Genomic DNA, 16002 nt, shown 5'->3' on the forward strand with positions numbered 1-16002 from the left:
ATAGTTACTCAGTAACAAAAATCACAATTTAAATTTAAAACAGAGACTTGTGGGCAATAGTATGCTATTTACTGGAGCCATACATTAAATAGATATTGGAATGGTGTCATAGGAACCATTATTTGTTTTTAGCATATGTGAAAAGTAAAAAAAAATGCAGCTGCAGATCAGTAGCTACAGGAGACACATACAAGGACAAAAATAGCAGCATCCAATTTGGGAACTACTACGAAGAACATTAATTGAAACAATGTGGGAACCTCTGTTAGTCAAACCTTCCACTCTTCATTGATGCAATGCTTCAGACTGTATTACCTAAAATAATTATTCAACTGGTTACAAATCAATATTTAAAGACTTTCTCATTTTAGTGGTTTTCATGTGCTGTCAACACTGTTCTGGCAATTCTCGTTTTCATTTTGCAATGATTACTTGTTACAGCCACTTGTTCTAGATAAAAAGTAAGCAACTAAAAATTCTACGTGGTGAAACGGTCCCTTTGTTTTTCATAAAACCCTAGCCCCCCGCCCCAGCAGTAGTCCTGGACAGTGTCTTCCTTACCACGGCAAACTTCTTGTTCATGGCCATTTGGTCTGCCAACACTGATTGATTGTGAAAAAGGTGAGGCTGCATGTGACTCCACATGTGGGGGAACCACCAAAACTCCTTCACATAAGAGAGCAGAAGGTCATCTCCCTCGTCCTCCGCATCTGTACCTGCCAGGACCAAAGCACCATCATCGCTAAGTAATGTTTAAGCCATGAACGAACGCAGAGCTTCACAAGATCATACCACTCGATCTGAAAGCTTCTACACTGAGCAGCATTAAATGGAGTACACTACATGGATTAAGTTAACCCCAAAATCTTAGATCTCCCCAAGTAGAGAGAGCAGACATATAACACTGTCATTTACATGTCCAGAACTCAATCCAGAGGTGAGATCCTGTGGCCTTTCCGATGGTTTATAAAGTACACATCTCAACAGCCTTAGACATCATAAAAGATAGTAAAGGCTGCCTGGAGTTGTATATTACATTTGGAGGTTCCTACAGAGGGACGCGGTGGCTCAGTGGGTTAGGACGCTGAGCTTGTCGATCAGAAGGTCGGCAGTTTGGCGGGTCGAATCCCGAGTGCCGCGTAACAGAGTGAGCGCCTGTTACTCGTCCCAGCTTCTGCCAACGTAGCAGTTTGAAAGCACGTAAAAATGTAAGTAGAAAAATAGGGACCACTACGGTGGGAAGGTAACAGTGTTCTGTGTGCCTTTGGCATCTAGTCATGCCGGCCACATGACCACGGAGATGTCCTCGGACAAGTGCTGGTTCTCCGGCTTTGAAACGGAGATGAGCACCGGCCCCTAGAGTTGGAAACGATTAGCACACATGTGCGGGGGGACATTTACCTTTACCTTTTTACTGTTACCATAATGCTTTAAGATACTTAAATATTCAAGTTATATCAGGTAAATTTTCACCAGTCACAGAGAATAAAAGTTTGGAGAGCCTAGTAAGAAAACTTTGTGAATTGTATTCTTACCTGTGTGGAAAAATTTCCCTGAGTAGCCCAGATTGAAGGTGAAATTTGGGATGTGGGTACGTAATTCATTCTGAGTATCAAACAAAGCCTACGGGATGGAGAAAAGAGAATTTAAAAGAGTAGCTTTACATAACCTGCAATGCAGTGCTATGTTGCATTAACAGGGGTGATAGAATCAACATCATGTGAAGTGTGTCAAGCTACGAAACCTACTGGCTTTAGGACCGCTGCGTGCTTCTAGTTTGCCAACAGGGTGGGAAGGGGAGGGGGAGAGGTTTGAATCCACAGGTGTCCTTATCAACATGAGAGCCAAAGCAACTGAAGAGTTGTTTTGGCCGAACTGAAGTTTCTTCTCATAACAATTGCTGGAAGATGTATTGGACAATGTGACCTGAACTGTCAGAGAGGGGAGGGAGAGTTTCGTTCTTTTAATTAATTGCTTCCCGCCATTTCTTCAGAGCTAGCTTCACTTTAATCCTACCAGTTTGTTATTGCTCATTAAAGTATACATTAGAGCAAGGGTCCTCAACCTTGGCAACTTTAAGACTTGTGGACTTCAACTCCCAGAATTCCTCAGCCAGCCTTCTGGGAGTTGAAGTCTACAAGTCTTAAAGTTGCCAAGGTTGGAGACCCCTGGATTAGATAACGCAATAGATCTGGTGTTTTGTCAGGTTGGGCTTTTCAGCCAGAGGTTGACAAAATGTTAGTACCACTTTATAATGCCTTGGTAAGGCCACACCTGGAATACTGCATCCGGAGGTTGTAGGTGTTCCATCACTGGAGGTTTTTAAGAAGAGATCGGATAACCATCTGTCTAAAATGGTAAGTCCCCAGCTGGAGGGTTGAACTAGAAGAACTTCCAACTCTATTATTCTGTTAATTCTGTTATTTTTTTAATTTCCCATTCTTTTTGCCAAAAGCCCATATATATAGCACGAATTACTGCATGACTATGGATTACTGCAGACAGCAGAAACCCTTGCTCAATTACTCACAAGATTGGAAGTTTCTGGACATTCTATCATGGATATTGATCACATTCGCATAATCTTTCTTCAAATTTGAAATAACTTTTGAGTCATGGTTACAGGGGTATTTCTACATCTTGAGCATTCTATTACTGTAATGTTATTTAATTATCACTTGGTTCCCTAAATGAGTAATTCTAAATGAGATATTCCTGTTTATGAAAAGCTGGCCATCGTCTATTGACTTTCAAAAACATTCAACAACATATTTAAGAACGAAACGTGCAAACAGCATCCTTGTCTTCTTCTTGAACTGTTGTTGCTAACATTAACATTAGAGTTGCAATACCTGACTGAATGTCATACGAGGTATTGTAGTAGTCCAGTCTACAGTTCCTGCTGTGAGAGGAAGGAGATTCTTATGTATTGAAAAATATTTTATACTGCCCTAGAAGTTAAAGTTGGTGCTGGAGAAGACTCCTGTGAGTCCCTTGGACTGCAAGGCGATCAAACCGGTCAGTCCTAGAGGAGATCAACCCTGACTGCTCTTTAGAAGGCCAGATCCTGAAGCTAAAACTCAAATACTTTGGCCACCTAATGAGGAGGAAGGACTCACTGGAGAAGAGTCTAATGTTGGGAAAGATTGAGGGCAATAGAAGAAGGGGATGACAGAGAATGAGGTGGCTGGATGGAGTTACTGAAGCAGTAGGCGTGAGCTTAAATGGAATCCAGAAGATGGCAGAGGACAGGAAAGCCTGGAGGAACATTGTCCATAAGGTCGCAATGGGTCGGACACGACTTCGCAACTAACAACAACAACAAGAAGTTAAAAAATAAAAGCTAGGCAACATCAAGCTCCATGCTACCATATAAAGTGAAACCAGAATGTATGCTAGTTCAGATATTTCTTTTCATTAACATGTATTAATATATGCATTTCATTAATTCACATGCATACTAGAAATTTACTTTTAGAGCAGAGGTCCCCAACCTTTTGGGCACCAGGGGCCGGTTACGCGGAGAAAGGTTTTTCTGCAGACCGGAGGGTGTGTGGTTTTGTGTGCTGCCTGCATCCCGCAGATGGGGCTTTGCTTGTTCGTACGGCCCAGTTGCTGGCATGTCGTGGACCGGTACCAGTCCATGGACCGGGGGTTGGGGACCCCTGTTTTACAGGACAGCTATATTGTAAACTACAGATGTATTCTGCAATATCGAAGTTCAGAGATCACTATTAATAAAGCAATCTTCAGACCTTTCTGATATGAACAGGTATTTAAATTTACTTGAGATATCTTTTATGAACCATATCCACGTTGGATATCCATTAGATAAATTCTATTTAGGAGTAGAGATGTATAAGGAAAAATTGTTAAATATTCATTCAGCACATTTAGATCTTCCCAAACTGAGTCTTTAGTTAGGGAACACTTGTTATTTCAATTTTTGACGGATACACATTTATTAAACTTAAATGACTATCTAGAGCAGGGGTGTCAAAATGCCGGCCTGCGGGATGGATGCATCACAAGGAAACTGCACCACCCCACTGCCGGCAATGGGGAAAAAGTTCCGATACGTCGCATGACATCACGTGACATTGCGAGTTTGACATGTCTGATCTAGAGCAGCAGTCCCCAACCTTTCCACTTTGGCAGCCCGGCCAGGCAAGGAGAGCATGCTAGTGGCAGGCGGACGCATGTGCACACAGCTCCATTGGCACGAGCAATTGGCATGTGCATGCTCCACTTGTGCAAATGGAGCTTTGTGTGTGAGCAGGTGCTTGTGCTCGTGCATGAAGCTCCACTTGTGCGAGAGGGAAGTGCTCCCACATGAAGCTCCATTCTCACAAATGGAGCTTCACGCGCAAGCGCTGTCCACTCACACAAACAGAGCCTCACACCCGAGCACGTGCACCCTCCAGTTAAGCCCTTGCTCCTTATGTGAGCGGAGCTTTGTGCACACCTGCTTGCCTGCTGCTCACGCAGCCCAGTTTGAAACAGACTGCGGCCTGGTAGTGGGGACCCCTGAGATATGTTAAAATCTTTTGTTAAAATATGAAAAATAATGGCTAGTAATTTAAAAGGCAATTTATTGTATTTATTTATCAAATTTATTATCTGCCCATCTTACCACAGGGTAACTCTGGGCAGATTGTATGATTTATGTTTTTCCTTGCTGCTTTTCTAAAAGTAGCAAATGACACGAAATAAAACTTTTTAAAAACATCTTGCTCTAACTAGCAATGTCTGCTATACAGCTCAAAGGTTCCCCCGTCTCCCCCTTCCCTCCTCCCTTTGGTGATTAACATCTGACCAAGATCAGAGCTTTACTGGTCAGTTGCTTATAAAATACTATTTTTCTTAATCTCCTCAAAACAAATTCCCTTCAAGAGAAAATTGCATTTTGATGTCAAAAATTGTCTAGTATCTCACATACAGAACCTTCCTGTTTTATGCAAAGTGTTTTGTGTTAGTGCATGTGCATCCATCTATAGCTAGATCAATTTAGGCACCTGTAATCCAAACTATATGCTAGCAGATAGAACAAGAAACAAGCATTCTGGGATCTAGGTCACTGAACTGAGCATTAATGAAACCCATTTAAACTTTTCATCCAATGAAATGAACTCAAGGGTCAACAGGCCCCACATCAACCCACAACCCTAAAACAAAGAGCAATATGCTGGTTTAAAAACAATTACCTTGACATCATCCACCTTCATTCGTGTGCCTTCCTTCCCAACAAAGATATCATCAATGTCTACCAAGATGTAACGGTCAAGGGGAAGTGAAAGCCTCTTGCCAGTCAGGAATGAAACAGCGTCCACAAAGACCAGTTTGTGTAGCCAAAAGTTGAGGTTGTTGCCAAAAAGGACTCTCTGGATGCCATCATGGAGTCCCAAGTCTTGAACGACGGTGGTATGGAGTGCGGCATCAATGCTCATGTGTGGGATGGATTCAGCTGACTTGGTTTTAGCAAGGAGGACTGGCTCATATGTGGAATGGTTTGACTGGAAGACTGTCCAGTCCTCCCCTGGAAGAAGTCCCTTCTCTACCTCGCTGGGCCGCGTGATGTACAGCAGTGGTGATTTGGGATTGATGCTGCAGTCCTTCAGTGCAAGGTTGGAGTGGAGAAAAAGGGGGAAACCTTTCAGCTGAGCACTCAGTAAGCTGTTCTCGTTCGCCTGTAGAGAGATCACATGAACTGAATGACAACTTCAGACAGGAAGTTGTCAGGCAACAGTAAAAACAATGACAAGCAAAGAGAGTTTCAGCCTACCATCAAGGAGACAACATCTTTATTTGCTCAATGGACTCTTCAGAAAGCACAATGCGCCTCCAGCCAAAGGATGCTTAACACTTTGAGCAGAGATGTGTAATTCAATAGCTTCCCCATTCAAAAGCTTTCATGCAGCATCCGGAAGCCAGAGTTAAATTCTTGTTTTCAATTTAAACTGGTAGGGAAAGTTATTACAGGCATGGGTGGTGACCTTACTATTGTAACTTTTATGTCTGTGGCTATTCTCAGTCATCCAAGTCATAGTTGTCCCAAAGGTGCTTTTTCAAAAGGCCAACTGGACTGGGTTTTTCCTCCCCTGAGGAAGAAGCATATGCTTCGCTTCTCATCCGAGAAGCTTCATTGGTTCTAACAGGATGTGGGGTCAATGGAAGAATTAGTTCTGATCGGATGGGGGTGGAAGGATCATATTTCTTTGTAGTCATCTGGTTGTCAGCAGGCTCCCTGAGAGTTCTTGAGGTCACTTGGGGGTTTATTTGTGCCCTTAGGGTATCAAGAGTGCAAATGGAGGTGGAAGCTTCTTGGAACGGCTGCAAAGGCTACGTTGTAGGTGGGAGAGAGATGGTGTCTTATCCCTCCCCCTCTGTTGACATAAATGGCCACTTTTACCCCTCTTTCAAACCAATGATCATATCTATCCAGAATGTGGACTTTGCTACCATCGCCCCCACCATATTGCCAGAACTGATGACCCCACCCAGAGCCTCCTTTTAGAAGCACTTCGGTCTTGATTAAGCTATAAATTACATTCCTAAAACAGTCAACACATTTACCATCTTCAGTCAAATCATAAAAAACTGTCATTGGTATATGCATGTCAGCAACTGGAAGATCCAGTTTGCAATGGAATATGGAGCAGTTTATTACCAGTTTTAACATGAATCTTTTTTTAGAAGAAGAATCCAGATTATATATAACTCAAGGTGGCAAGCATAGAGAATATTGCTGCCTCCTTTCTCACAACAACCCTTTGCAGTGGGTTGGGCTAATTAACTGTATAAATTAATTATTTTACTAGTGTCACCATATTAAAAAAAAAACTTCTCTGAGCTGCCCATTATAAAAGGGGAAGAATGAAAACTACAGTCGTTACTTATCTCTAATTTAAATATCAGCAGATTGAAGGGAAGGAGAGCACAGAGAACAGAAATCCTGAAGGCGCTTCCATGTGACGCTGAATATGACAAAACAATAAACCTGGGGGTGGCGGATCTGCTGTCTAGCATTCAAACTCCAGATGGCATTTTTCTCTGAGCAGACACAAGGAACCTAATAAGAAATGAATAGGTTACTTGTTTCAAGATTTGCTGCAGACAGCAAGAATCCAGTGCTCATGCACTCTGAGAATTATAAAATGTCAGGATTTAAATTTATGATGGGTCATTTAATTCCTCATAGAGTCCAGAGCTGCTCATAGCATCTGGCTGCATGTCTCTGCCATTAAGCTAATGCAAAATAAATAATGGCACTGCCCTTGATCCAAAGTGTTGCAAGAGGGGGAAAAATATATCAGTACATAATCAAATAAGGGACTTAAGAGACTTGTCCTAAGGAGAGAGTCAAAGTACGCTCCTTGTCCATTAATGTCCTCTCTTACTCTTAATTCAAACTCCCCAAAATAGCTTTTCAGGGGACAGATATGGATGGCTCTCAATGGAAGTCTTACAGAATTAAAACATGTTTTCAGGGAGAGGGAGAAGGAGAGAGAGAGAGAGAGAGAGAGAGAGAGAGAGAGAGAGAGAGAGAGAGAGAGAGAGAGAGAGGGAGAGAGAGAGAGAGAGAGATTTTGCTTATATACTGCTCAAAAAAATAAAGGGAACACTTAAACAACACAATGTACTGTATTTAATAGTAGGATGTCTTATCTTGTGTTCCCTTTATTTTTTTGAGCAGTATATTACTCAACCAGGGTTGACCTAAACACCTTCCAGACAACCAGGTTGGCATACTGATCAAAACCTTTATTATGATCTTAGTTTAGGTCAAATCAAGTGTAGTACTGATTAAGAAGTAGACTAAAAACTGGGAAATTTTGAGTTCTAGTTCCATCTTAGACCACAAAACTAGTTGGAATAATGGGGGGAAGGTTACTGAGAAGATAATTGGCTTACAGCTCCAGTGGCTTTAGAAAGAAAAAAAAACAGATTATCTGGTCAGGATCCAGTCCAAGCCAGTGCTGAAATGGCATTGGATACGCTTGACAATAACCTTTGGTGGGCCCAGGATAGGGGTGCTACATTTATCTTGTACTTCCTTAATCTTTCAGTGATCTTTCATAACACTGATCATGATATCCTTCTAGGAATGGAGCTCACAGAGTTATGGCGGTTGCTTCTTTTCTCCATGGCCGATTCTAGTTGGTGTTGGGAAATGTTGAGCCACTACAGGCCTCTGCTTTGGGGCACCTCAGGGCTGCATTTAACATTCACATGAAGCAGCTGGGGAAGATCATCTGTAGGCTGATGGTACTCAGCCGAACATCTCTGCCTAGGCTAATCAAGGGATGCTCCTTTCCCAGTACCTGGAGATAGTGAGGGTCTGAATAGAGGAGGACAGACTTCATTCTAAACTAGGCAAAACTGAATGGGTCTGGGTTTTTAGGGTCCATGGTTCTGGAAATTCTCCATCTTTAACTCTGCCTGGGGGTGACTTCCCTAGTCAAGCCAGTGAGCTATTTGGGTGTCCTCTTAAGAGTCTCAGATTCCCACTCTTCCCAGCAATCATAACCACGCGAAGAAGATAAACGATTCAGGACAGTAACTATGGAGACATCTGCTAGGAGAAGGCTTTCTCACACTAGCTTTGTATTACCATCTAATTTTATGGATAAAATGTGAAGTAAACTAATTTCAGGACATTTTGTAGACACAGTTAAATATCTGTTTAAGATATACAATATCATGTTGCATGCCTCTGGCCTTAAAATCTCAGGAATGAAGTATTTCTGTCTCTGAGATGTACAGACATCAAACAACACTGCATGTCAAAAATAAAGGATGCTTAGCTACTCAGTTCACTGTCTTTTTGCAGAGAAGCACAAATAGACCTTGGGGAATATTAACAAAGAATCATCTCTCACAAGAAATCGGGAAAGAGAACTGCAACCTGAAATTTCATAGTTCGCAATATGAATAGGAATAGGAATAGGACACGGGTCGGCAACCTGCGACTCCGGAGCCGCATGTGGCTCTTTAAGCCGTCTCCTGCGGCTCCCAGTCCTCCTCTGCCGTTCCGGAAAAAAAGTGGGACGAAGGCAGCAGTTTGGAGAGCTGCACACGAGGCTCTCCAAAACTACACTGCCCCGTTTGCAGAGCTGCTGCTTCCGTCCATGTTTGACGAAGGCAGCAGCTCTCCAAACGGGAGGTGGTGGTTTGGAGATCTGCGCGCACAGCTCGCCAAACCTACACCGCCCCATTTGCAGAGCTGCTGCCTTTGTCCATGTTTGACGAACGCAGCAGCTCTCCAAACGGGGAGGCGCTGCATTCGTCCACGTTTGAAAGAAACACGAACACGTTCGTCCGTGTTTCTTTCAAACGTGAACGCAGCGCCTCCCTGTTTGGAGAGCTGCTGCATTCATGTTTCTTTCAAACGCGGACTAACGCAGCAGCTCTCCAAACAGGGAGGCAGAGGTTTGGAGAGCTGTGCAGCTCTCCAAACCTCCGCCTCCACATTTGGAGAGCTGCTGCGTTCATCCGTGTTTCTTTCAAACACGAACACAGCAGCTCTCCAAACGGGGAGGTGGAGGTTTGGAGAGCTGCTGCCTTCCGCGCAGCTCTCCAAACCACCGCCACCCCGTTTGGAGAGCTTCTGCTTTCATCCGTGTTTGACAAGGCAGCAGCTCTCCAAACGGGGTGGCAGAAGCAGCTCTCCAAACTTCTGCCGCCCCATTTGGAGAATTGCTGCCTTCGTCCGTGCACGTTTTGCCTTGTTCTGCGCATGTGCGTGCGTACACGCAGGCGCGCACACTTTTTGCAGCTGCCACTTTTTTGTGTGTGTGATGGAACCGGTTCCGAGTGGCTCTTTTATTGTTCAGGTTGCTGACCCCTGGAATAGGCTAACATTGCATTTTGCTTTTCACTGTTGCTCAAATCTTATCTCCAGTATATTACTTCTTCTCTTCTCATTGTTTTAGTAAACACTTTCTCAACTTCGAAATACCTTGAAAAAGCCAATGATTCCTACACCGTACTCTACACAGTACTTGTCCAAGAGTTCACGATTCCAGGCATCCAGGTTCACGTACTTCAGGATGTTCTCATAGATGATAAGTGCGAAGCGCCCCCTGTCCTTGTCAGTCAACGTAGGCATGTCTCCCTTCCCCGGAGCGATCTCTGTCAGATATTTGAAACGACTAGATTCCAAGATGGCCACAATCTCCTGTCCCAGTTGAGAGTAAAGGCTTTCCACAAACACAAGGACCAAGGGATCAGTCCGTGAAGAATCTACCACTTTGATGGGTTTTATCGGTAGCAGGCGTGAAGGAGCAATCTTCGGTTCATCACAGTCTGGGCTGGGGATGTCCCCAGAGGGTTCCAGTCCCCTCTTCCATCCATATAAATAATATGCTGAGACAAAAACACTGAGCAGGCAAAAGGCAAAGAGTAAGAAGAGCACCACTTGAGGAGACACCTGCCGGAAGCTCCTCCGGATCCTTACTAAAGTCATCCTTGCTTTGGAAAAGAGTTTTCAGGTTCCTTCCCCACCCCACCCACCCTTCCCCCCTCCCTCCCTCCAGGTCTCAGCTCAGGAAAGACTGGAGATAGTTTCACAAAGAGGCCATAAACCTATGGAATTGCCCCTGTGACAGTCCATTATCCATCCTGGTCCTTTTTCATGTCACCATGGCAAATCCATTCAAAGTTCCTTTCCCAGATAAAAACACCAGCAGTTTCTCATTGTCACTGTTTTGTTAGGATGGAAATCTGACAGCCTTGGCCTTCAGGAACTGCTCTCAGGAAGTAGGACCACATGGTGATTCCTTGGGTCTGCAAACAGAAGCAAAGGGGGGAAATTGTTAGCAGAGCCTCGTCTCCCACTTCAGAAGCTGTGCCTCTTAAGACATTTGTTTTCAAACAGAGAATTTATGGGCCCTTCACATCTACTTGGCTTCTCTTGCAGTTGGAGTGGGAGAAAATTCACCGTACCCATAGATAACTGCTCTTTCCTTTTTATTTATTTTTATTCCTTATCATGCACCATGCAGTGAACTTTTTGCCACTATTGCATAATAAAAGCTGGACTGGTTAAGCCAATTCTTTGGCAGAGCAGAATATGACAGTGGGTGGACGATTAGGGATGCCCGTTTTTCTTTCCAGAGCATTCAACATTTCGCATTCTTTCATCTTAAAAAAAAAAGTTTCCCAGGCTATTTAAGCCCACATAAATAGCACAAGGAAGGAGTCAGAGAAATAACTAAGGAAGATAAAATGATATATATATATATATATATGCAAACTGGATCTTTCTGAGCCCTTAATCTGCAGAAGGCAGAAAGAGAATAATAGACTAACTTCAACCAAGTTCAACTAGCTTATAGAGAAACTATAAATGTTTCAGATGGCAGTAACCCTCCTCCCCAGCCTCAATTCAATCTCGGTGCATCAATTTTAAAAAAGCCAGCTGCCCTTCAGAGAACCATACATGCAACAGTCTTACAGAGGACCCATGGTTTGTTTCCCCAGTCTTGCTGCTCACTCCCACGTAGCTTTGAGGTAGCCGCCACACTCTCTGCACCTGCTTCAGCTTAGTGTCAATCACTTGCCAACACACCACAAGAAGCCTTTAATACTTTGGCAGTATGGAGGACTGTAAGAAATGCTGCCATTGCTTTGTATGCTTGGAAAGGCCAGAGGGGGCCCTCAGCCCAGCTTTAACTCATGGAACAAAAACATGAAACAATTACAAATGTTCTCCTATAGGCAGCCACTGAAAGAGCCGTTCCAAGGCTACTTTTCCAAAGAAGAGAACATTATTCAATGCAATGTTTGGGACACAGCTTCTGATTTCTTTTACCCGTAGCTCAGAACACCTTCAAAGTACACACTGACCCAAGACGGCCTCAGGAAAGCATAGAGAGGTAAACAGAAAATGTATATTTTACCCATCCCAGTTTTGAGAGGCAAACCCAGTTTCTTTATTCTCTCACTGCAGTTCAGTGTAGTAAGTTTCCTAGTTTCTCAGTCAACAAGTAATCTTACAGCTTAAAAGAATATATGGGAAGTGATATTTCCAAGGACCCCAAGATGAGCCAGGAGCAAATTAACTCAACTGCCAAATAAAGACAAGAAGAGTGAGGAAACAACTACCTCGTATAGAGAAGCGCAGCAGTTCACATATACCGTATATGGTCCCTACTGCCCTGCTCTTTTAGCCCACCCAGGTGACAGTTCTGACTTGCATACCATAATGCCAATCAATTCACAGCTAGATCAATTATCATATACGTGCACCTTCAAATTTTCTTTAATCACTTTCCCCACAGATGTAACTTTTGGCATTCCTGCTTCCAGGGATGCAAAGAATGGACAAAGTAATAGTACCAGCTAGCAGATGTCTTCCTAATGTGTGGAGCATGTTAGATCACAATTCCACACAGTAATCTACTCGGTAAAAGCTGATCTTTGAACATCCATGCCAAATTTCCATTTAGGACTAAATGAGACATAAAGTTAAATCTATCTTTGGCTTGAGACTGATAATAATCCAGAGCACAGCAGGTATATGACATGAAACATATTCTTCTGTGCCTCTGCTCTTTTGCTGGAAAAAACTGCATTTAATATTAGCATCAGGAAGAAAATCCCCACTGTTATAGATTATGAATTTCCTTACAAGGCAAATAGTGCTTGGGGGTAGGTGGGAAAAGAAAAGATACATTTCATTTTCTTCATATCTGCTTTGATCTGAAAAAAGATCGATCCCTGCAGCTGCAGAGTGTTTTTATTTCCAAACTACGGCTCACTAAACGGAAATACTGTATATTAAACCATTATGTTTAGTTTATCCATTAAGGTTGAAGTTTAATAGCCACAATATTTTCTCCTTACTGAATTTTTTTTAGTGACACTTAATTATTAAGGTTGAAGACAAAGCCCCCTTCACCCCCACCCCACCCCCATTCACAATTGCAAGTTGAGACATCTGGCAAAATTTCCAAAATGTGGTTGTGAAGTGTTCACTCTTGTATTCTACTCTTCACTAAATCTTAAATAGACATTACTCAGACTTTTTTAAAGCACAAAGAATGAATCACAATTATCGTTTTCCCACAAGCTAAAGCTCCCTAGGGTAGATTCTCCATCAGTCCACAGGAAGATACTACTCTGAATCTAAAGTGCTTGTCTAGTACGCTGGGACAACAGTTTTTCCTCCACACAGCCGGGACAATCAGACAGATCAGTTAGGCATGTTAAGAACATTTATATCCCTGATACATGAGTGCTACTAGTAGAACATTTTAATCTGGCTGGCCAACAGAAATAGCCTGCCACGTATCTGATGCGATATACCTTTGAAAAAAAATTAAAAGGTGAAAAACACTGAGTATCATAAGAAAGGGAGAACATCCTTAATTCCATCAATCCAACTCCTTATCTCCTACTTAAAAAGTAGATGGCAATCATAAACAGAAGAAAAGGTTCCCCCGCACATGCGTGCTAGTCGTTTCCGACTCTAGGGGCCGGTGCTCATCTCCGTTTCAAAGCCGAAGAGCCAGCGCTTGTCCGAGGACGTCTCCGTGGTCATGTGGCCGGCATGACTAGACGCCAACGGCGCACGGAACGCTGTTACCTTCCCACCGTGGTGGTCCCTATTTTTCTACTTGCATTTTTACGCGCTTTCGAACTGCTAGGTTGGCAGAAGCTGGGACGAATAACAGAAGAGCCTATGTACAAATCCATTTCTTCAATAGCAGGGAACGTACAGTATGTAGCTCAGGAACTGTGGAGACCTCGGTGCTCTCTCAGCTTGGTTGTTTGCTTGCAGACATTTCATTACCCAACTAGGCATCATTATCAGTGTGAGGGAGGGGTTTGCTACAGTAGCTTGCCCTGCCAGTTTTAAAGTAGGTGTGGTTTTCTCCTTGATACACATAGTCCTCAGCTTACAACCACAGTTGGGATCAGAACTTCTACTGCTAAGAAATCCAATTGTTAAGTGAGTCACACCCGATTTTGTTAATTTTGCCACTGTCATTAAGCAAATTTAGTTTGCTTATTGGAAACCACCTGGGAAGATCACAAATGACGATCACATAATCCCCCAAACCATTGTAAATTCGTTAACAGTTGCCAAATGCCTGAATTTTGATCATGTGATTGGCAGGGCCACTACAACAATCGTTAAGTTTGAGAACCAGTTATAAGTCAGTTTTCTTGGCACTGTCATTAACTTCAAACTGTTGCTAAATGAACAGTTGTAAATCAAGGTCTACTTATATAGTTCCTTGTTTAGGGTGCTGCTTCCTGCTTAATTACTTGGCATCAATCCCTGCTTTGATGTTCGCTTTATTTTATAAATAACGCAAGATGTACCTAAAACTCATGAATGAAGGCAAACATACAAGTCCCGGGATAATGTTGCAGGATCCAATCGGAGTCAGTCACTGGGACCAAAGATTTATTCTTCCAAGCTTTTGGACTTGTGCTGGAGCCCATCCTCAGGGAACATCTCTCTCTCTCCAGAATATGTGCAAATATTCTGGAGAGAGAGAAGTTCCCTGAGGATGGGCTCCAACACAACCCCGAAAGCTTGGAAGAATAAACCTTTGGTCCCAATGACCGACTCAAATTGAATCCTGCATACCTAATACTCTTTCCATTTCCCCAAAACCATCCTGTGAAATAGGTTGGACTGAGAGTAAGTGACTGGTCCAAAATCACCCAGCTGGCTTTTATGCTAAGGCAAGACTACAACTGGTTTCCAGTTATAAGCCTGGTATCTTAACCACTAGACCAGGGGTAGGCAACCTTGGCTCTTTTATGACTCGTGGACTTCAACTCTTCAGCTTGGCTGGCTCAGGAATTCTGGGAGTTGAAGTCCACGAGTCATAAAAGAGCCAAGGTTGCCTAGCCCTGCACTAGACCGAACTGGCTCTAAAAACTAGCATAGTGGTTCTTACAGTCTTTACACTATATGTTGTAGATCATTCCTGTTTGTTCTTCTTAGACAACTAAGTCTTTTCGTTTACTTACGATGTTTTGGAGCACCTTAGTTTCTGTGCTACTTTGACACTATAATTGTAATGGTCTACTGCAGGGGTAGGCAACCTTGGCTCTTTTATGACTCATGGACTTCAACTCCCAGAATTCCTGAGTCAGCATAGCTGACTCAGGAATTCTGGGAGTTGAAGTCCATGAGTCATAAAAGAGCCAAGATTGCCTACCCCTGGTCTACTGGTTGTTTCCAAGTTGTTTTTGATGTGTGGCAGTGTTATCCTTTTCATAGCTTGTGTTGGTTTTGTTGCAGTAATTGAATGGTCAGGCATGAAGTGTGGGTATTCCATTTTGTGTAGGCAGTCTGTTTCCTTTTTCTGGTGCTCTGGGCTGCTGCAGTGTCCTTGTACTTACACAGCTCCTTACACAGCTCCTTTTGTGGGAGATTGACTTGTTACTTTGGTAACAGAACACTTGGTTGATAGACTTAGGTTTCAAATTTGTGATCAGTTGCTCTGAGGAGGAGAATACACAAGAAGGGTTATGTGTTGTTGCTGTTTTCCAGGAGGCTTCTGGGAACAATTCACGATGCTGGTTACACCTTTATGGTACAGGGCTGGATTAGTTGCAGCACTGCCAATCTCCAATTGAGTTTGCCTACCCTAAGAGATCCAAATGAGTAAGATGTTCTAGGTCCCCTCTGTAGGAAAGTATCATCTGGCAGAGCCGGAAGGCACGCCTTCTCTGTTGCATCATCAGCCTATGGAACAGCTTAGATCCAAATGGCCTTGAATCTATTTGCTTTTTTTAAGTCTTAAAGAACTCTTTTTTGCCCCAGGAACTGGAGCAGGGTGGTGGATGAGTCCATCTGTAGGGAGGAGAAACTTCCACAAATATAGGCTGGCTACAGTTACATTTTCTTTATGTGTTTTTTTTAAAATCTTGTTGATATTGCACTGGTTTGCAAACCTATTATTAACCTCTTAGAGCAATAATCTGTGAGTTGAAGGGCATATTAACTGATTAAATAAATACATCTAGATTCAGATC

At 43.0% G+C, this 16002-nt stretch overlaps 1 protein-coding gene across 1 annotated transcript in view; it reads right to left on the reverse strand.

Annotated features, from left to right (window-relative positions):
• The window catches only part of NDST1 (N-deacetylase and N-sulfotransferase 1), a gene marked incomplete at its 5' end in the record, with an annotated part of 46061 nt that extends 35596 nt beyond the window's left edge, over nucleotides 1-10465 (reverse strand). The window contains 4 exons of the mRNA XM_083356156.1: nucleotides 562-716; nucleotides 1536-1623; nucleotides 5205-5687; nucleotides 9959-10465. Coding sequence (XP_083212282.1) covers nucleotides 562-716; nucleotides 1536-1623; nucleotides 5205-5687; nucleotides 9959-10465 — 1233 coding nt within the window. The remainder of the gene's footprint in view (nucleotides 1-561; nucleotides 717-1535; nucleotides 1624-5204; nucleotides 5688-9958) is intronic.
• Nucleotides 10466-16002: the final 5537 nt, after the last annotated feature.

Source organism: Vipera ursinii (genome assembly GCF_947247035.1).
Source record: "Vipera ursinii genome assembly, chromosome: 2".
Classification (NCBI taxonomy): domain Eukaryota; kingdom Metazoa; phylum Chordata; class Lepidosauria; order Squamata; family Viperidae; genus Vipera; species Vipera ursinii.